The 23,146-nt window shown below is 35.1% G+C and overlaps 1 protein-coding gene across 1 annotated transcript in view; it reads left to right on the forward strand.

The window, feature by feature from the left end:
* The window catches only part of DHX40 (DEAH (Asp-Glu-Ala-His) box polypeptide 40), a 34,540-nt gene extending 17,278 nt beyond the window's left edge, over positions 1 to 17,262 (forward strand). The window contains exons 9-18 of the mRNA XM_004684430.1: positions 521 to 607; positions 759 to 941; positions 4,846 to 4,926; positions 5,562 to 5,719; positions 8,438 to 8,552; positions 9,086 to 9,194; positions 11,131 to 11,225; positions 14,273 to 14,342; positions 14,606 to 14,834; positions 15,984 to 17,262. Coding sequence (XP_004684487.1) covers positions 521 to 607; positions 759 to 941; positions 4,846 to 4,926; positions 5,562 to 5,719; positions 8,438 to 8,552; positions 9,086 to 9,194; positions 11,131 to 11,225; positions 14,273 to 14,342; positions 14,606 to 14,834; positions 15,984 to 16,123 — 1,267 coding nt within the window. The 3' untranslated portion in view covers positions 16,124 to 17,262. The remainder of the gene's footprint in view (positions 1 to 520; positions 608 to 758; positions 942 to 4,845; positions 4,927 to 5,561; positions 5,720 to 8,437; positions 8,553 to 9,085; positions 9,195 to 11,130; positions 11,226 to 14,272; positions 14,343 to 14,605; positions 14,835 to 15,983) is intronic.
* The last annotated feature ends 5,884 nt before the right edge of the window (positions 17,263 to 23,146 follow it).

Raw genomic sequence — 23,146 nt, forward strand, 5'->3', positions numbered from 1 at the left:
TTCTGTTTCTTTGAATATCTTATTCAGGATATTTGTATAGATAGACTCATACCATGTGTTCTTCATGGCTATTTTTTCTCACTTAGCATGTTTTTGAGGTTCGTCCACTTTGTAGTATGTATCAGTACTTCATTTCTTTTTGTGATTTAATAATAATCTACTGTGTATGTATACCATAATTTGTCCATCCTTTCATCCCTTAATGATGGACATTTACATGGTTTTACTCAAATAGTGCCACTATGGACATCCATCCACCTTATATTTGAGTACTTATTTTTAGTTCTTTTGAGTATATACTTAAGGAAAATAGTTTCTGGTTTATTCTGTGTTTAATTTCTTTGTAACTACCAAATTGTTTGCCACCATTTTTACATTTCAACCAGCAATATATGAACATTCTAATTTCTTGACTTGCATGAAGTTTTTTTGTAATTGTTAGTTTGAAGAGAACTTACAGTAGTTAAAAATTAACAAGTCTTTACTTATTTTTTTAAAAACTTGTTTTCATTTTCCTCAGATATGTGGTAGATGGTGGCTTTGTAAAGCAGTTAAATCATAACCCCAGGTTGGGGTTGGACATCCTGGAGGTGGTTCCAATTTCAAAGTAAGTTTCTCTGTCAAGTCCCCATCCCCTGTTCTCCCTTCCCTCCCCTGCCCAAAAGAGCAGTTAATCAGATAGTTCTGAGGAGTAGGAAGTTAATTACTTCAGAAAACATTTTGAGGACTTTGATTTTTTTTTTTTTTTCCTTCTAAAGGAGTGAGGCGTTACAGCGAAGTGGCCGAGCTGGCAGAACTTCCTCAGGAAAATGCTTTCGGATCTATAGTAAAGATTTTTGGAACCAGTGTATGCCTGACCATGTGATCCCTGAGATTAAGAGAACTAGTTTGACATCTGTAGTTCTGACCTTAAAGTGCCTTGCCATACACGATGTCATAAGGTATGTAGACAACTTGAAAAAAAATTTGTTAGAGAAAAGCTAGATTATGCTTCAGAAATTTTTTTAGAAGTATTTGATTCAGACATTCCTGGAAAGTTGATGCTAACCTATTTTCAAAGTTCAGTTAAACTCAAAAGATTTCACTATATTGCTTTACTGGGATTGATTCCTTGCATGTATTTGAACTGTGGCTTAGTAAGGTACCTTGTACTAATGTCTATTGGGGTCACTAAAATGGCCACTGTTTATCTATAGTGAAAAATATATAATGACCTTAATTGTAGTCAGAAAATTTTTTCTAGTATCTTTTGTGTGATCATGTCATAGTAGGGACCTTGAAACAGAGGATTATTCTAGGAATTTATTGTTTTCACTAAGCTTAAATTATATTGGAGAAAGAAGTTCAAACACATGAAAGAAAGGACAGTTATTACATTAGTAAGTGCTAAACTATATAATTAATTGGTTACAACAACAATTTTGTTGTTAGGACTTGAAATTTCATATCATACATGGTAGATAAAGTACTGCAGGGAAGTATTATTTTAATCTTAGTTACCTAGAAATGTAAATGTTTCAAACCTTGGGAAACAGTGACCATCTAATCTTTAAATTCATAATAAGAAGGAAGCAGTTACTGGGTGCATCCAAATACATAATTGACTTTTTGAAAACTGATTTCAATTTTATATAATAGTCATAAGACTAGAAACTTTCTAAATGAAAATATATATCCTAGAAAGAGGAAAACATACATAATATGTGGAATCCTAATGGTTGTCATAAATGATATCAGTGAGAAAGAAAAGCCACTGAAAGAAATCTGTACACAAGTAGAAAGCTTTCAGATGAATCCAGATTTTAAAATTGTATTCTAAAGGATAGAAAATCATGTAAACAAAATAAATACATGTTTTAAATAAAATTTTTCAAAAATTACTCACTATCATCTGCACTGAGTTTTCCTGAAATTTTAAAGACTTGGAATATACAAAAATGCTACAGACCAAAAAAAAAAAAATTACTTAACTACACTACACCCTCTTTTAAAGATGTATATATAGAATAAGGAAAGGCAAACTGAGTATTTGGGATAGATGGAATAGTATTCATGGATAACAAAGAAAATGGAACTTCGTAATTACTGTTCTGCTTCTCTTTTCCTCTCTATCAAAAATTATTTTAAAACTGGAAAAGAAAACAAATCCAGATAACAAGGAATTGGTGACCGAGATGATTAGAAGTAATGAATGAAAACCTAGCCTACCATAAATGAATTTACTTTGAGACCTTAAACATATCTGTAGTACTTAAAGAACTTGCAGATTTAATACCAGGTATTAGGGATTATCTATGAGGAACTATGCTCAATAGAATCTCAGAAATTATGGGAAACTTGAATGTACTGATTTTTCAATTTAGAAAAAAGGGTGAATTGTGACAACAACTGCCTAGTAAGCTTAACATTGATTGGTTCCTAAGAATTTCTGGTGGTGGTTATTGGAAAATAATTTGACAGAATTCAATGGTGATTTGTAATAATGAGTATGAATCAAAGTGGCTCACAAAGAATGTTATATAACATTTCCATTTCATTTTGAAGTCAGAACCACCATATAGTGGGTGCTCCACAAGAATTTATTGAATGATGACTTGATGTTTTGTTTTCAGCACAATGTTTGACAAAATTACTTCTGAGAGCTTTTTTTTTTTTTGATACTTATGATTTTGAGGTGTTAATAATGCAGAATAGAGTATAATGGCCAAGTAGCAAAATCCTGAAAGTATTGATTAATTGCTTAGTGGAGCCTTAGATGGAGCTTTTATTGACAGTGTGCTGAATTTCACTCTTGTTCACTCTTTCTCAAAAAAGATTTAATAAAAACAAAGTCATGATTATCATATTTCTAGGAAGTGTTTTGATACTGATATCAAATGATATTGGTTAAAACTAAAATTTAGGACGATCTCAACAGGTTAGACCTGTGGGCAAAAATCAACTGGATAAAAGTATAAAAGGTAAAAGTCTAAAAAGAAACATTAATATGTATCTTATATAAGTTACACTGTGTTTTGGTTCAGCTTTAAAGAAATTCATTTGAAAGAGATCTGACATTACCAGATCACCACAAACTTAATATGCGCTTGGATTGTTATTTTGTTTAAAAGAACATTTTAAAAAATTCTGCTGGCACAGACTTTGGTTGTTTTGATAGACTGCGATGTCCACATGACTAGAAATTCTAGTTCTGTGTTGGTCACTCAGCATGTGGAGATCAGTTTTCAATATCACCTTTTATGAAAATTTCCATAAGATAGTTTTTCTAAAAAATCTCTTTGAAACCAAATAATAAAAAGAATGTTTGACAGAATTGGTAATTTGTATAATTACCAATTCAAGGTAGGACTTTTACATAGGCTGGGGGTCACAAACTATGGTCCAGACCTACTGACCATTTTTTTTTACATAAAATTTTACTGGAACCCAGTCACTCCCTTTCATTTATATATTACCTTTACTACAAAAGCAGAGTTGTAAGTGAGATAGATCATTGGCCTACAAAACCCAAAAGAGATACTTGCTTTTGAAGATAGCAGGACTTGTTGGAACAAGTTGTAGGAAGGCTGACTTTAGGAATGTATACAAATTTTATGTTATTTTTAAACAGGAAGGGGTTTTTGTGTTAAGTATTTGGACCTTTTCAAGGTGAGACATTAGAATAGATGATTTGATTTAGCATTTTGATATTTATGGTTAATCCAGTACAGATAAATTTAAGTAGTTATTCCTATTCAAATAGATATTTTCATGGTTGGTTATATGCCACTCTGCTATCCTTTGAGACTATTATTCTTAATAGCCTTTATGTTTATCATAATATTTTGGTTATGTAAGATGGTACCCTTTTTTCAGGGCCTGAATTCTGAAGTATCTTGGGAATGAATTGGCATTGTGTTTACCACTATTTTTAGCTACTTAGGAGAAATTAAGTCCACACACACACAAATATGACAGAATGAGTATAATTAATCTTTTATTTAAAACAATTTTGAGGTACTGTTAAATAATTTATAATTTTTGGCCACTTTATTTTCACTATTTTATAAAAGTTAATAAATTGTGATGATAGAACAGAATAAAATTGGTTATGGAGGATGGGGTAGGATTAAGATAATTAGGAGTCGTCAGGGAGCTTTTGGGCGGATATGTTGGGCAAGATGGGAAAAGGCAGTTGCTGAGGGTCCCCTGTGAGGGCGCCAGGGACTGACCCTTTCCAGGACCTGTTGTCCAATAAGCCCAGATGAGGGAGCTTGTAGCTGAGCTCTGTGGCACCCTTGTGTAGCTTGAAGCGCAGGACTGTGTAGAGGCGGTCTCAGACCAGGCCTTGGATTGTGATGAAGATGATGAAGAAGGTGAAAATAATATTGATAACAGAACTAACTCAGACGGACTGTCTGCAAAACGGCCATAACCACCATCTTAATACTAGCTTTTCGGAGATTTAAAAAACTACTGCTCTGTCTTCGTTATTACACATTGAAATCGAGGAAGACTTGTACTATTATTTGGAAAAATACTTGCTGCTTTGTTCCCCTTGGACAAGTTTGTCAAAGAAGATACTGTTCTCTTTGCAGCAAAGAAAGATAAATGTTTAGAAATGAAAAAAAGGTAAGTAGGAAAGGTGAGGGTCTCCTAACTAAGGGGGATCAAGAAGTGCTTTTTAATTACATAGAAAAGTGTTTCAGCATATTTCCTCATGCTGAATGCTGAACATAGTTATGGAATATTTTTAAAAATAAGAGGAGTTGAAAAATAGAAGTAAAACCTTTTAATGGAATTTAAACTCCTGTATCAAGTCTTATGTTCAAAAAATGGAATCTCATTTATATCTCCTTTAAACAGGTTCCCCTATTTGGATCCTCCAAATGAGAGGCTTATTTTGGAAGCTCTTAAACAACTTTACCAGTGTGATGCTATTGACAGGTAAAATTATATAAAAAAAAACAGCCAGAAAAAGCTCCTAACCTCAATAGATGTTGACCTCTTTTTAAACAGGGTTCTTAACACTTTTTTAGTCAGTAGAAAATAATTTGTTTGAATTAAATGGATTATTTTACTTGAAGTTAGGATTGTGCCTAGTCTTTCTTTGCCACTATCCTAAATTTAAAAATTGTAATATAAAACTACTTTTATTTAATATTAGTATTGTTTTACAAGTAATTTCGGAAGACAGATTCAATGCCAAGCATTATGGTAATAAGAAGTGGTAAGAGAGCCAGAGTCCTTGTTTTCATGTCTGTAGAAGGGAGAAAGATTTGGTAATTATCATTCTCTCATTTCTTCAAGGCCATCGCCATGCTTCTGTAGCATTTTGTATTTTTGCATACTAACTTATTCTAGGTCATTGTTTAGTTTTTGATAGTACTGGCCCTTCATAGCAGGGTATTTATCACCGCTATATTTCTCTTATCAGTGAACACAGTGTATCATGTTTCCTAATATGAACTGAATTTCTGAAGGTGATTCAGACAATATATCTGGTTTATTCTGAATAATGAACATTTCACTTGTTCTCTCTCCAAGTAGGAAAGACTTAAGAACTTTTTCTTTATATTAAGGAGTGGTCATGTAACCAGATTGGGTTTGTCTATGGTGGAATTTCCTCTCCCTCCACATCTTACATGTGCAGTAATAAAGGCAGCTTCTCTGGACTGTGAAGATCTACTACTTCCAATAGCAGCAATGTTGTCTGTGGAAAATGTCTTCATTAGACCTGGTAATACATTTATTGATGTGTTTTCATTTTAATTAATAGATTTTCTTCTTTTAATTGAGGTAACATTGATTTTTAACTCTGTAGATGATTCAAAGATACAAGATCGCACCTCTGCAGATGTAGGTTAACTATACCACACTTACTACCATGCACCCTTAGTCTTCCAGTAATCTGTTGAGTCCTCTCTACATTTTGCTTTACCAGGCTTTATTTTTTGAATAGTTTTAAGTTTGCAGAAAAATTGAGTGGAAAGTACAAAGGGGCGGATATCTCCTCAAGCCTCTGAAGATGATTACAGTGTTCCTCATTATTAATAGCTTTCATTAATGTGGTACATTTATTGCTGTTAGTGAGCCAACATTGATGTATTACTGTTATTAACGGAAAGGGTGACTCTTTATGTTGTATATTCTGTGGATTTTCATAAATCTCTGGTGACCTGTATCTCTACAGTTCAATCCCTACAACTCTTTTTTCAAGCCCCCTGATCAATTTATTACCTTATCTGTTTATTATTGCCATAGTTTTGCCTTTTCCAGAATGTAGAATCATATAGCATATAGACTTTTCATATTTGTTTCTTAACAACATGCATTTTAAGGTTCTTCCATATATATTTTTGTGACACGATAGTTCTAATGCTGAATTATCAGATTTGTTTATCCATTCACCCATTGAAGGACATCTTGATTGCTTTCAAGTTTTGGCAGTTATGAGTACAGGTTTTTTGTGTGGTTTTCTGCTTACCGCTGAATAGTATGTTAAGAATATCCCCCAAAATGTCGGCAGGTTTTACATTCCTTTCATTAATGAATCTGAGAATTCCTGTTTTCCACATCTTCTCCAGATGTTGGTATTATAACTGTTTTGGATTTGGGTCATTTTCACAGGTGAACAGTGGCATTGCATTGATTTTTATTTTGTAGTTCCCTGATGACTTGATTTTGTTGTGTCTTTTCATATGCTTACCTGCCATTTGTATCCTTTTTCCTTCTCCTCTCAGTGAGTGTTTGTTAGGTCTTATAAAATTTCATTGTTTACTTATTGTTGAATTTTAAGAGTTCTTTATTTAGATAACAGCCCTTTATCAGATATGTTTTGGCAAATATTTTCTCCTTATCTGTGTCTTCTTACTCTTGATTTTGTCCTTCACAGAACAGTTTAGTTTTAATAAAGTCAAGTTGTTTATTTCTTTCATGGGTCATTCTTTTAGTGTTGTATCAGAAAAGTCATCATCAGGCCTCCCTGGTGGTGCAGGGGTTAAAGTCTCCGTGCTATCAAGCTATGTCCAGTCACTACTTCATGAGTTCTATCCCCAACCAGGGAGCTGACTCACATGGTGCAGCAGACCTCACCTGTTTCTACCACTGCTCCCTTCAGCAGTGTATGATTTCAGTAAATCTGCCTGTTCTGCTCCCTATTATGTTTCTGGTAAGTCTTTCCCCCCTGCCCACCCAGCCCTGTACCTCTGGCCTACACCCCAGTTCTTATATGCAGAACTGAAAAAAAAAACTTTAAAAAAACTTAAAGAAAAGTCATCATACTCAAGATTATCTAGATTTTTTTTTTCTTGTATTATCTTTTAGGAGCTGAATGGCCATTTCTTCGAGCCCCATTTGTTCAGAACTTGATAGGATCATTTCTCTTACTTTGTCCTTGCTCTTCTACAATATGTTAGCTATTCTGTGTTGTTTCCCATTGCATATGAACTTTAGAATTATTGTATTGCTATTCTCAAAATAACTTGCTAAGACTTTAATTGGGATTGTCTTGAATTTGTAGATAAACTTGGGAAGATCTAGTATCTTGACAGTATTGAATCTTCTATACTGCACAGAATATTTCTCCACTTTAGATCTCTAGTTTTTTTTTTTGTTTGTTTTTTGTTTTATTTTTTATGTTATATTTTATTAACATATACTAGTAACTCCATGGGACTTGAAACCCAGGATAGACAATTCGCATTTATTATTAACTTTAACTTGTTTGAAATAAAGAGTATATATTTTTCCTGGCTGAGAGCTAATTTCCTTTCACTGGTGAAGGAAGATAGTATGTTGAACCTTTGCCCTGTTATAATGTATTAGTAATATATTAACTTCTTTTTTTTCTAAAAGATAGTTCAGTCCATGTACCTTTAGAGAATTGTTCTGAAATTACCATATTTTTAGACTTACGCTTCTTTAGTTTTTTGGTGTGTCAATATGAACACAATTTAATTTGTTATATATCAGCATTGTTTATGTATACAGAGCTGGGTTACAGACCAGAGGTGCAGGGGCAGTGAGAGGATTCATCAGAGACAGAGTGGGGAGCAGAACAGGCAGATCAAAGAAGCACACAGCTGAGGGGAGCAGCGAGGTGGTCAGGAGAGGTCTGCCGTGCCATGAGGATCACCTCCGGGGCAGGGATTGAACTCATGCTGAAGTGGTTTTAGCTTTTTAGTGCTGTGCTTTAATCTGCTGCACCACCAGGGAGGGCTCACAAATAACTTTTTAAAGGTAAATGAACTGGGAAAAACTATGTTGCAATTCTTATAAAATCTGAAGTATGGTTAAAGAGTTGTAGAGAAAATTAACACCCTTCTCTCTCCAGAAGTTAATATAGTTCTACCTTATTTCACCACAGAGTGAGGCAGAATAATAGAATGGACTAAATAGTAAGTGTAGGTACTTGATGTAAAGTAAAATTAAATTGCCTCTCCATTTGTCACTTCAGTTGATCCAGAGTACCAGAAGGAAGCAGAACAGAGACATAGAGAATTGGCAGCTAAAGCTGGAGGATTTAATGACTTTGCAACTTTAGCTGTCATCTTTGAACAATGCAAATCAAGGTATGTTAGACAGTTTTATGTTCTGGAAAGTCTCTGTTTGAAATATGGCTCAAATTATGTGACTTTGGATAGTAAGATTCAACGGAGATGGTATCAACTAGGTGTTCTTATGAACATTAGTGAGATTTTATATGTCAGGTGATTTAGTAGGTATTTATTACATTAGTTAATCTTCCTTCTTCTCTCCCAAAACATATTCCTGAAAATGATTTTGTAGAATTTTGGTTTTATATAAGTAGCTCAGAGTAGAAAATGATTGGGTAGTTGTTTAAGTGTGTGTGTATATGTATTTACACATTACTCTGTGTGTGTGTGTGTGTGTGTGTGTACCTGTATTTACAAATTATTTTTTAATTCACTTTTAATTCACTTGGTCTCCTACATTGTTTTTTTAAAATTTCTTAAAGTACTTTTTCAGTAATTGAGCTCATGTAAGAGCAAAGTTACGCGTTTCTAGTTTTGTAATAGAAATGAAAATGTTAGACTTTCTCATTTAAAGATATTTCTTAGATACTAGTGTTTTTATTTTGCAGTGGAGCTCCAGCTTCATGGTGCCAAAAACATTGGATTCATTGGAGGTGCTTGTTTTCAGCATTTCGTGTGGAAGCTCAACTTCGAGAACTAATCAGGAAGCTTAAACAGGTGATTGCTTTTATGGTTTTCTTCTTGAGTGTCATTTTGGACCATATAGTTCATATTGAGTTTTCATTGGTGTACAATTACTTTTTACCACCTGCCCTACTCTGCACCCCTTTTCTACTTGTTACTGTGTTTAGCTATCTCCTTGAACCTATGAAAGTGTCCTAATACTAGTAAAGGAAATTTTTTTCTGAATAATTGGAGATTTTTAGAAGTAGGTTTACTGTTGTGTTTAACTGACAGTACAATGAAAATATTTAGTGTGCGTTTGGTGAGTTTTGACATCTGTATATGCCCATGAAACCATCACCATAATGAAGGTAACAAATTTGTCACCTTATAAATTCAACATACTCTTTTGTATTCATCCATGGGTATTCCCAGAGTGAGCATCCTTTTCCTTCCCCCTAGATGTTGTATTTGAGTCTTTTTGTTTTTTTAATGATTTATTTATTTATGCATACAGAACTGGGGTACAGGCCAGAGGTGCAGGGCGGTGAGAGGATTAACCAGAGACAGAGTAGGGAGCAGAACAAGAAGATCAATGAAGTACACTGCTGAGGGTAGCAATGGGCGGGCCAGGAGAGATCTGCCGCACAATATTGATCACCTCTAGGGCAGGGATTGAACTCATGCTGAAGTTGCTTTACTTTAGCTTCTTATTGCTGTGCTTTAATCTGCTGTACTATTAAGGAGGGCCCGATTTAAGTCTTTAATTTCAAACATTTTCTGTATCTTCACCTAACTCTTTTGAACATATATAATCCAATTATAACTCATAAATAATTACAGATGTATATAATTAACATCTGTGTCAGTTCTTAATTATGAGAACTGATTTTTGTCTTTGTGGATTATATATTTTTGCTTCTTTGCATGCCTGATTACTTTTTTTTTATATATTTTTTTTTTATTTATTTTTTTTTGATTTTAAAAATTTTTTTTTAAAGATTTATTTATTTGTGCATACAGAACTGGGGTACAGGCCAGAGGCTCAGGGGCAGCGAGAGGCTTCACCAGAAACAGAGTGGGGAGCAGAACAGGCAGATCCACGAAGCACACTGCTGAGGGAAGCAGCGGGCGGGTCAGGAGAGGTCTGCCACGCCATGTGGTCTCCTCCGGGGCAGGCGGGAATCGAACTCATGCGGAAGTGGCATCAGATTCTCAGTGCTGTGCTTTAACCCGCTGCGCCACCAGGGAGGGCCCCTGATTACTTTTTAATGGATGCCAAATACAGTGAATTTCACCTGGCTGGATCAGCTGGATATTTTTATATTTCAGTTAATTGGGAAACTGCTTGATCCTTGTGGGTCTTGCTTTACTAGACTGTATCAAAGCTGTGTTCAGTTTAGGACTACTTATTCTCCATCACTGAGGCAAGACTAGGAACAAGCATGATTCCTAACTCTGTGGGCACCAGGTACTTATTTTCTCTTAACCTTTGGGAAGTTCTTTTCCTGACTTTGGGTACCTGGCTCACATTTGCATGCTAATCAGTATTTGGCAGAACACTTGAAGAGGATCTTCTGCAGATCTCTGAAATTCTCTTCTCTTCCTGTATTCTGAGCTGTGACCTCTAGCCACCTTGGTTTTTTGGGACTTTCATCTCTGTTTCTTTAGCTCAGGGAAGTCTCTGGCTTGTCCTTGGGTTTTTCCTTCCCTTATACTTTGATCTGGGAATCTCAATGTTCAACTCACTTTATTTATTTCTTAATTCTCTTTACTCATCAGAATCCACAGTCTTTTATTTTTTGATATAAAGTATTTTGGAAATCACTATTTCATACATTTTGTTCATTTTTTGGTTTTAGACAGAGGGTAAATGTGGTCCCTCTTACTCTATTGGTCAAAAATGGAAGTTTTAGAAATGTAGATTTTTCAAAATAAAATTTTAAATTGTTCTGTGAGATGTATCACTATAAGTAAATGCTTTCTGCAGCAAAGTGATTTCCCAAGAGAGACCTTTGAAGGACCTAAACATGAAGTACTGCGACGGTGTCTTTGTGCCGGCTATTTCAAAAATGTAGCTCGAAGGTAAGTGATCTGAGCTTGCGAAATGGATAACTTGATTACATTACTAACTTATTTAGCATTAAGGATTGTAGGTTTCACTTGTACTCTGATAATCATGACATCAATTAAAATGACTCTTTTCATAATAGTCTCTTCTGTAGGGGGAACATACTAACTCAGAGTTTGTGGGGTGTTAAGAGTTCAGGTTGTTGAGGAGGGGGATCTATGCAGGATGGCTGTTTAACATGGAGTATCAGCGTGTAAGATGAGTGACAGACAAGGGTTTTCTTGCAAGGGGTGACTTTGGAGTGTGAAATCAAGAAGGATGGGTAGTTTGGTATGGCATATCAGAGCTCAAACAGGATGAGGAAGGCACATGCCTACATCTGGTGTTGACAAAAGTATCTTCACTAAGAAGGCATACTTGTAGGCAAGGATGGTAACAGGAGTGGTCATGGAAGATTTGTTAAATATGTTAGAATTCATCACATATTAAAGATGATGGTGAAGGGAATAGGAAGTATTCCTATTTTTTGAAAGACAAAAAATAGTAATGATCCCTGTGGTATAGGATTGTGATTTCAGTGTATCATTGTAGTTTTTTATATAACTAAATGGGTGGTTACATAGATATGGAAGTGAAAAAAGATGGATGTGTGTATTTGTATGTGTATATTTATATACATAGTTACCTTAATTATGAGAGGTGGTAGACACAGTGATATCTTAATAGAAGTGAATATACTTAGTATCCGTTTACTTGAAAATCCAAATAAAATCCAAAAATCCAAGTAAAATTCAGTTAGGATTCTTTGGGAAAGTGCAAAATGAGCAAAGTGATCATTGAAAGTTGGGAGCATGTTAAAAGAAAATTGGAGCCAGCTTGAATAATCACCTTTTGATCAGATATGGGACATTTTTGAGAATCAAAATAAATGATAGTAAAGAAGTATAACCCACTGAACAAAATGTGTGCTCATGAGTCTAAAATCATATCAATTAATAAGTAAATTAAAGGTTTTATTATATAATTATCATGATAATTGTGAGATATAATCATTTACATAGCTGAACACAGCTCTATAAAATTGTTGTTCACAAGGTGGGAAAAAGTAGTAAGTGGTGCCACTTAATGGAAGGAATCAACAGGAACATCATTAGTAAAGAAATAAATTGAAATTATGTTCTTTCTGATAGGAAAAATTAGAAGAACACAGCATCATTTCTGTGATATTCCTGCCAAAGATGCATAACCTGAATCTAATCATCCTGAAACACAAACTCAGATTGAGGGGCACACTACAAAATAAATTTTCTTATAATCTTTAAAAGGTATCAAGGTCATGAAGGGCAGAGAAAGACTGGGGAAGTATTCCAGAATGTAGGAGATGAAGGTGACATGAAAATTAAAGGCAATGACTGATTCTGAAGAGGATCCTTTTGCTATAAAGAGTTTTATGAGGGACCTCCCTGTTGGCACAAGGGTTATAATCTCAGCACTAGTGAGCTGTCACCAGCTACTGTAGCATGAGTTCAAACCCTGGCAAGGGAGTTGACCCCAGGGTGCAGCAGACCTCTTTTGTATCACCTACTGCTCCCATCAGCAGTTTATTTCAGTACATCCACCTGTTCGTCTCCCCATTCTGTTTCTAGTGAGTCCTCTCACCGCCCAACTTACACCTCCATTCTTGTATGCATAAAGAAATCTTTAAAAAATATATATTATTAGGACAGTGGTAAAATTTCAGTGGATCCTGACAATTAGATACTACTAATAAATTAGTATTAATTCCCTCATTTTGTTATGGTATCATGGTTATGAGTAAAATGCGAATGCCCTTGATTTTAAAAATGCACACTTAGCATTTGGGGGTTATGAGTAATAAAAGTGGGCAACTTAAATCTCATGTTTCAAAGACTTTTGTACTACTTACTTTTCTATATATTGAGATGGTTTCTGAGTATTAAAAATAAGGTAACATGTCTTTCTATGCACCAAATACTGAACATATATACTGAAGATAAAAAAGTAGAATAATGTGTGTGTCTTGACCTCATTTTTTATGATGATGTCTGGTGGTGGATACAGATAAATAATATAATAATATATAATATAATAATAATCCAGCCTGATTTGGGCTGTATTAGGAATACACACACACACACACATAAAGTACTGTAGGAAATCAACTATAATTGAACAAAAGCTTTTATTTTGAGAAATTTTTGGAGTAACATTTATAAAAGGAAGTACAGAGATAAGAATTTTAGTTAAGGGCCCTCCCTGGTGGCACAGCAGGTTAAAGCACGTCACTAAGAAGCTTAAGCCATTTCCACATGAGTTCGATTCCTGCCTGCCCCGGAGGTGACCACATGGCGTGGCAGACCTCTCCTGACCCACCCGCTGCTCCCCTCAGCAGTGTACTTCATCGATCTGCCTGTTCTGCTCCCCACTCTGTCTCTGGTGAAGCCTCTCACCGCCCCTGAGCCTCTGGCCTGTACCCCAGTTCTGTATGTACAAATAAATAAATCTTTAAAAAAAAAAAAAGAATTTTAGTTAAGAACATGAGTTAGAAAAATATAGATTGAAATATTTAACTCACAGATTTTAGAATAGTAAAAAATCAGTTATATCTTTAAAAAGAGATAGCAAGGCATAACAAAGAACTATTATTTAAGTCAAAGCGCCTATTTTGGAATTTGGTTCCACCATGCATTTGCTCTGTGATCTTAAGAATCCTGGCTAATTTATTATTACTACTATTATTATTTGGAACTCATAGGTTGTTTTGAGGTTTTAATATGAAAGCATTTTTGGAAACTGAAAGCATAAATACGGTATTATTGTTCCTTATTGACCAGATGCTTATATTTAACTAAAATGACTGCTTAATTTGTACCACTAGTTTAAGAGGAGTTATGACAGCTGATAACTTAAACCTCTGCTTGTAGTCGTCTTTGTGATAGGACACATAATTCGTATTATAACTATTCATGGTTAGATTTAGTGCTCTACTTATTTCATTGTTTTAATTTTCTTGTGCTTATACTTTGGTTTTGGTTTTTAGATCTATTGGGAGAACATTTTGCACAATGGATGGGCGTGGGAGCCCAGTTCACATTCATCCTTCCTCAGCAGTAAGTACCTTATTTTGAAAAAAGAAAAGAAATGTGTAGAGATGTAGAAATAATATACAAATTCTTCTACTGTTCACCTTCAGGTTAAGCTTAGGTGTATCTGCATTAAAGCTTTAAAGGAAATTGGTTGGTCCATGCCTCCTCATTTAATTAAAGAATATGGGAATTCATTCACAGTAATTTTACTATTATTAGTTGGTTGATCTAATGTGGAATCAGGTATATTAATGAGTTACCATCTTTAAACGAGTTGTTTTGTATAGCTTCATGAACAGGAAACCAAACTTGAATGGATCATTTTTCATGAAGTATTAGTTACCACCAAAGTCTACGCAAGAATTGTATGTCCAATTCGTTATGAGTGGGTGAGAGACTTGTTACCCAAGTTACATGAATTTAATGCACATGATTTGAGCAGTGTGGCCCGACGTGAACTGAGAGAAGATGCAAGGAGGAAATGGACAAATAAGGAAAATGTGAAGCATCTAAAGGGTGAGTAAATCACTTCTACTGATGTACATCTAGGAAGCATAAGCATCCAAATTCTCTCATAATTATAGAAATATTGATACAGGACTTAGATTCTGACTCTTCTCAGAAAGCATAGTTGTCATGAGTCTCATTACACTTATTTTGACTTCCTTCTTTTTTTCTATGTATGTTTCCTCTAACCCCTCTGACCAATAGCATTGTTTAGGACAGTATTATACATTGAACTTTCATCATATGCTAACCACTTTGCTTTACCTCATTGAATTTTCATAATAATCCTGTGAAGTAAGTACACAAACCCATCTTATAAGACCAGAAATAGCAGTGTGTAATAATTTTCAAAAATCCCATGGCATCTAGGTGCATCTGGACTTTAAAACCGAATAGGCTGACTCTTGAGCCTGTACTCAGTCTTCGTACCATACTGCTTCCATGAAATGTTAGGTCCCTACTTGGGAGGCATAAATAATTGTGGTAACTAGAACTGAAAGCTTAATTCTTAATTCTCACAAATAAAAAGCTTTACAATAAAAGCTTTTTGAAGCAAATTAATGGGTCAAATTTTACTATCCTTATTTATTATCAATGAGAAGTAGAACAGTGAGGAACTTTGCCTTTGAAGAATCTTGGTGCTGTGTATAATTTTACTATGTGCTTGAGTTAGGGTCAATTTTTCTAACTCCTTAGGCCTCTATTCTGTTGTTTTTTTAACACTTGACTACATCCTGGGCCTCCTTGGTGGCACAGGGATTAAAATCTCAGTGCTATTAAGTTATCGCCAGCCACTGCAACATGAATTCCATCCACAACTAGGGAGTAAACCCACATGGTACAGCAGACCTTTCTTCTCTTGTCCACTGCTTCCTTCAGCAGTGTATTTCAGTACATCTGCCTATTTTGCTCCCACTCTGTCTCTGGTGAGTCCTCTCACCTCTCCACAACCCACACCTCCTGCCTACACCCCTGTTATGTGCATAAATAAATAAAACATAAATCTTTGAAAACAAAAGATTTTCTTTGGGTACAATTCAGTTTCCTTTCCTTTCTTTCCCTTTACAAAAATCAGGACATGTCTTTTTCTTAATATTTCTAGCACTGAATTTCACTAAATTTACTAAAGTTTTCTGGATGAATTTATAATGTTTTCAGATGGAATATCAAAAGAGGTTCTAAAGAAAATGCAAAGAAGAAATGATGACAAATCCATATCAGATGCACGTGCTCGTTTCCTTGAGAGAAAGCAGCAGAGGTCACAGGACCACAGTGACACATTGAAGGAAACCAGCTAAGCAGTGAAACCTCCAATTCAGGAAGTAGGAAAAGCAGCCAGAAAATGTGCTTCTGCTTTGCCATTGATGTCAGCACTACCAAGAGGAAGTAGTCAGCAGCTGTTACTATGTGCTAAAAGCAAATCAAAGCTCTTCAGTACCAATAAATGGAATTTTCAAAGAAATGATTGGGTTACCATGATCTAGGTAATGGTATGAAACCAATGAAAGACAGTACACATGATATTTTCCTCACTTCAATTTTGCTGGCCTTAACTGGTATCAAATGCTGTCACTGAGATAGTTTCAAAGAACATTGAATTGTATTTAGTCAATATGTGTTCCATTTGCATTGAAGCATTAAAAATTATTTTCCTTAAATCTCTTTAAGGCCTTCTTGTTGCTATTAATTAGAATAGTATTCTATCAGGTTATCAGGTACGTGACCATTTCCTTCAGAAGGCTGGACATGAGGTTTTTACTCAGCAATACTTAAATGTCTAACCATTTAATTGCTACAGAGCTTTATAGATATTTAGAGAAAAGACTTAATTAGTAAATAAGAAAATTGCCTATGGCAAGATTCTTTGTTGAATTAATATTAATCCTTAAATTGATTTTTCTGGGGTTATACAAATTCCTTTTTATATAAAAGTATATTGTTTAAAACAGTAGCTATAGCCATTAACCAAAGGACAGATTATTATATATATGTTCTTTTTTTAGCTGTCCCTACATACTTGTATCAGCACCATGTATGTAGGTGTGACAGTGTTTCAAACAGCCCCTCCACCTACTCTCTTGCCTCCAGCTGCTTGGGTGTCATCATTTAAATATCTGTTATACTGATCTTGAGATGGAATTTTTAAAGCAGCCAACACTTTCATCGCCAGTGTTTCAAATTGGAACCTTGAGGCCAGTTAGTATCACACTCAGGCCACACTCAGCACTTACCCACTCTGTTGTTTACTGCCATATATTCTCGGTATTTGTGTATTTGTCTGTCTTTCCCCCTAGATTATACGCTCCTTGTGGGCAGGGACTATGTGTTTTTCATCTTTGTATCTTTCATGGCGCCTAGCACAGTGCTTTGCACATAGTAGTCACTCAGTGTTTGTTAAATAAAGCTACTAGTGTCATTAAAACTCAAGACAGTAAAATGTGTGTTTTTAGACATTTTTTATAAAAATTGAGAATCTAAATTTTTAGATAAACTCACTCCTGTACAATTATTTCCTTTGGCATCTAAATATTTATTCAGTATTAGAAACTTGAAACCTTTGTTGAAAAAAATCACAGAAGGACCCAGATCTGTGTGTGTGTTCTTGAAATAAGGTGAGTGGTAATGGTGTCTCTGAATATTTCCAACATTATCAATATGTTCATTTTAATCTTCAGCTCATTTCAGCACATAAACTATTTAGTCCTTTCATTTCTTAGGTGAATCTATCAGCACATTTCTTAGATGTCATGCAGTGTACGTGAATTCTTAGAATGAAAGTTCTTTTATTTCAGTAAAATAAATATAAGGCACACATTCTAAACCTGTAGTCCATACTCAAATTTTATTAATTACTGCCAGCCACTGCAGCACAGGTTTGATGCCTGGCCAGGGAGCTGACACACATGGCACAGCATACCTTTTCTGTCTAGTGCTCTGCTCCCCTTAGGAGTGTATTTCAGTGGATCTGCTTGTTCTGCTGTCCACTCTGTCTCTTGCCTCATGCCCCAGCACCTCTGGCTTACCCAGTTTTTGTATGCATTAATAAATCTTTGAAAAAGAATTGTCCCCATATGTCCTTTATAGCATTTCCCCCATGCTCAGGATCCACTTTCAAATTATTAGATGAAACTATACAAAAAAATCAAGACAACTTTTACCATAGGAAAATGAGCAAAGGAAAAATGAATGGTCAATAAATAAGGAGATATTGAACCTAACAGTAGTTAGAGAAAATAGTTGAATATGTATTCTTAACTATTAAAATGGCAAACAACATGCCTGGAAAGTGGTGTCATAGAGTAATTTGCTCTTAATTAGAGAATAATAAAGTTGAAGATGGGGAAATGGTTGAATAAATTGTGATATGTTCTGGTTGAACTTTTTTATAGCATTGAAAATTATTTTTCAGACTCTTCATGCTTAACTCCCAAATTGCTTTGCAGAACATATCAACCGGTTTATATTCCTATCAGAAGTGTAGTAAAGTAGCTGGTGTAGCCTTATAGTCCCTCAAATTTTTTCTTCTGATTATAGACCAAAAGAGTTACCTCATATTAACATATTTAGATATTCAGCATTTTTTCTTTATGTTCAAATTCACTATAAGAAATCTGATTTGATTTGGTAAGGCCATATTGTAAATACTTCCGACTTTCCGGCTATCTAGTCTGTTGCAGCTATTCTGCTGTTTTAGTATAGAAACAGCCATATACATAAACAAATGCAGATGGCTCTATGCCAACAGAACTTTAAGGACGGTGAAATAAATTTTTGCATGTAAGCAAATACTCCAATTTCATTTTTTTTAAGCACTTGGACTTAAATCCAACAAAATTACTTTTCATGTGTTTGTTCTAGTTTCTGTGAGTCCATTTGGAAGCAAATACCTTAATTTCATGAACTATATTGAGATTTTTATGGCTTTTCCTTTTCTTCACCAGAGCCAATGCGAAGATTCAAATTATAATCTCTTACTATCCCAAAGATTCTCAAAAGTAATCCTTAAATCTTGTTAGTGGTTTCTTTAACCTTAAAAATGTGAATAATACAAAGCTCCTATGACATTATTATTCTTTCAAAGAATGCATTATTTGTCCAAATAAAACCCACATGTTTCTTAGTCTAGTACTACTTCAAATTTAGCTAAAACACAGGAAATAATATGAGTTAAACCATGAATGTAGTCTGGCATCAGGTACACTGTGAATAGTAGAGATTTATCAATGATGGTACTAATTCCAGGTATAACTAGCAAAAGTTACAAAAGTTAAGTAAGGTTTCAAATTAGTATATTCAGTAAATGGTGTAATTTATGGAGTCAATAGATTTTAAGCTGAGTTTTTAAGGATGAATATGACTAAAGAGTATGGTTTGGGAGAGGAATCAGTGTTAAACAATGAAGATAATTGGTATCACCTTGAGAAAGGTTTTGTATTTTTCAGTTTGCAAGTGGATTAAAAGTAAGATTAATTTTTATTTAAAGATTTAATTATCCAGAGCTGGGGTACAGGCTAGAGGTACAGGGGCAGTGAGAGGGTTCATCAGAGACAGAGTGGGGAGCAGAACAGGCAGATTGAAGAAGTACACTGCTGAGGGGAGCAGCAGGCGGGTAGGGAGAGGTCTGCTGCGCCATGTGGGTCACCTCTGGGGTGGGAAGGGATCGAACTCATGCTGAAGTGGCTTTAGCTTAGTGCTGTGCTTTAACCCGCTGTGCCAGCAGGGAGGGCCCTAATTAATTTCTTACAGCTAGATGAAATCATTTCATATTGATACTTTACTTTTACAGTGTGTAGCAATTAAGAGTGCCAGTCTGCTCTTCCATTTAGTTGCCTTTAAGAAATGGACTTTTTAGCCCTCTTCAGTGATGACTACAATTCTCATCTCATTTTATCTGACGATTTAGCTAAATAGTAATGCAAGTATATGAAGTTAAGGGGCTGTTTTTACTACATTAGCCTTTATTTTCACCCTGTGGAAACTATTTTGAGTGCTCAAGTAGATCTAATGAGATCTTCAGTCTCTTGTTGCTAACAGGGCATGCTCAAAAAAAAAAAAAATCAGTATGGGCCATCCCTAGTCGTGCAATGGGCTTAAGCACAGCCCACTATAAAACTGTTGCAGCCATTGCAGCACGACATTGATCCCTGGCCAGGCAAACCTCTGCTCCCCTCAGCAGTGTATTCAGTACATCAGCCTGTTGTGTCAAACACACACACACACACACACACCCTGGCTTGTTCCCCAGTTCTGTATGCATAAATAAGTCTTTAAAAAAATCAATATGACTTAGACTAATAGGAATGCTACATATTTTTCATGACTAATAGTTAGTGTGTGTATACTAAACTGCATTAGACTCAGTTGTTTGGAATATAGGCAACCCGGAAAAGGAACCAGGCTTTCAGTTTGTTTCATATAATCAACTCTTACCAGTCACAACAACACAGCAGTCACAATTTTTTTTTCTTTGAAAAATAATTTCTAGTGTGTCCTAATTTGGTACATACTGGGCTACAATTGCAGTACTATACAACAATTTCATGAACCTGAACCAAATGTTCAGAATCATTTTCCCCATGTTATTTTTTGTAAGGTTTTCATTATTTGTTTTGTTGTATGTGCTGCAGTGTTGAGAAGTAAATTAGATCCTATATCACTGAAATTTTGTTACTGAGTCAACTAAAATGACTAAATCTGAGTCCTTAGTTGCTCTGTTCTGAGAGTTTGCCATCATAACAAGGCTGCATTTGTGCATTGTTACTGGTAAAACTGACCCTGGAGTATAACAGAATTTTAAAATTAAGGAAGGGGTAGGTTTGTGTATCATATTTTTGGCAGCACATACACTAAAAAGGTTTTTTTTTTTTTGCTGTGTAAACATTTCTTTTTGAGTAAGCCTTGCCTACAATCAATTCCTTATACACAATGCTAAAATAAAGTGAGCTTTGTACATTGAATATCTGAACTATCTACTGGTGTTTTATGTGCTGTATTTTATCTAATCCTGCTGGGATATCATCATTGGCCCTGAAATGTTAAAAGATCATTGGTTTCATTAAAATTTTAATTATTTGGTACAGCGGATTAGGTTTTAAAGCTCTTTAAAATTAAACTCAATATTTGAGAAATGTCTTTACTTTGTGGCTTTTGTAACACAGCTCAAGATGTTTCTAATTGGCCAAAAGGTAGGGGCCCTAGTTTGGGGGCTGCCTGAACATGAACAATTATGGATAATTCCTACAATAAAGTGTCGTTTTTGTTGTTTTTGAGGTGTCATTCTCACCAATATAGATAGCACATATGTATTAGTTACTCCCTCCCCAACATCACTATACAAAATTTGGGGGCACAATAAATATTTCATGTGTAAACTTTAGTAAATTGGCATGCTTGAAAATAGCAGGGGAGCAATGCAGGTTTTGCTCACGGCTCTTGCTGTGACTCAGAGCAAGGACCTACTATTGAACATTTTGATAAAAATAACTTCAAATTGAAAAAATTTGACTACATTAACTTGTCTACCTTAATGAAACTAAAACCCAGAATAATGATATAGTTATATCAGTACTTTTATTAAAGGACATGGTTAGAAATAATTCCAGCATTTGTTTTCTGGTTTATTAGGTTACCCTCTTTTCTAATTTAAGGGTAGTATCTAAAAACAAAGCCAGTTACTGCTGAGGAAACTTAATAGGGACTCAGCTTTTGGGGTTTCTAAATCAAGAATTGACAGCATGCTGCCAAAAAAAACTTATTACCTCAGTCAAGATTGATCATTAAAGGCACAGGCATTTTTTTATTTTTGTTTTTAAATGTTTGGACTTTCTTCTTTTAAAAAATTTTGGACTTATCAATTTGAAGGATAGTGTTCAAACGAGGTGTTATATTGTAACCTATTTTTCTTCTAAATGATTTCTGAACAAAATGTATTAACATTTGATGTCTATATGCGATGACACAGCAATCATTTCAACATAAGAACTTCAGTGCATGTTTTGTTAAGATATTCCTACCGAATACCCAAACACAAAATCAATTGCTTTCAGATTCTGATGGTACTTAAAACTATATAGGTCTGTATTAAAAGGCAAGGTATCAGTAAGTTAAATTTTAGTGGCTATTATGAGACAAGACAGCTCTTCTACTCCAGATTATAATATTGAAAATGTAACTTGATTTATCTGCATTTATTATAATAGAACAGTAACTCCTTTAAAATTTTAAAATTTGTTTACTCCCAACAATTATGGAAAACAGTACTTTTAAGCTGGTAATAGGACAGTTATTTTAAATATTGCAGCAAGTGTTGGGTTTAACAAAACAACAGGAATTTTTGCCAACCTTTAATATTCACTCCTAGGACATGGTGGTGAGGCTTTTCCTTGAATAGTCATTTTGCTCCTACTTGCCAAAGATTCTTCTCGCATCTTGAGAGATTTATTTTGGGAAAAAACATCAAAATGATTAAGCAAACTTGCAAACAAAACTGCTTAATACAATCACTATATACCTAGTAGGATTTTACTGAAAAAGGCAGGAAGACTGCACTTGACTTTTTCTTGAAGATCTTTCTAGAAAATCACCTTATAAATAAGGTAAAAGGCACAGAACTAAATCCTTTTATCCTTTGTGTTATAATGAAGCATTACAGCATACACTTTGACAGTGAAATAATGGGGTTCATTAATCGATAATACCGTAGACACCCTAATACTGTTAGACGCTCCAGCTTTGAGGCGCTAACATTCCCAAACACTGCTAATTCAGAAGGCAATACTGAGGTGGTCCTATTGAAATACACTGCAAATGCCTTCCCAGTGAAGGTTAACCATACAGGAAGAACCTTATGGCTTTAACAACCACCTTTATGGTTTTGAAATTAAAATTATTTGATGTCTTAAAAACCTCTTGGCCGATTCATTATGTTTAGCATGCCTGATGTCAGACAAATTTATTAGTAAGCTAGGCCAAATATACATGTCCGCCAAAATGTCCGCAGAAACGTTAAGCGATCACAAAGCCAGTTTGCGATACCTCACAATTGGCCTTCACCATCCTTTGACACCATTAAGTAACACCCTAAGAGAAAGCTGGTTCTAATTAGAATCCAAGCGCGAGGTTCTCTAGCTGTAGGAAGGGCGGCATTAAGGGCAGAGAGGATTTCAAACCCCTTTTCATTCCCTCCTCGCTGGCGTACAAGAAACCACCCACTACTTGAAACTAGGCGGGGGAGGAGGGCTGCAGCCTGCCGCCCAGAGAGCGCTCTGCAGGGAGGACGTTTCCCTGAGTCACGGAGAGGGCGGGAGGCTGCGCCCATTTGC

Source organism: Condylura cristata, unplaced genomic scaffold, assembly GCF_000260355.1.
Source record: "Condylura cristata isolate star-nosed mole 26May11 unplaced genomic scaffold, ConCri1.0 scaffold00017, whole genome shotgun sequence".
Taxonomy (NCBI): Eukaryota; Metazoa; Chordata; class Mammalia; order Eulipotyphla; family Talpidae; genus Condylura; species Condylura cristata.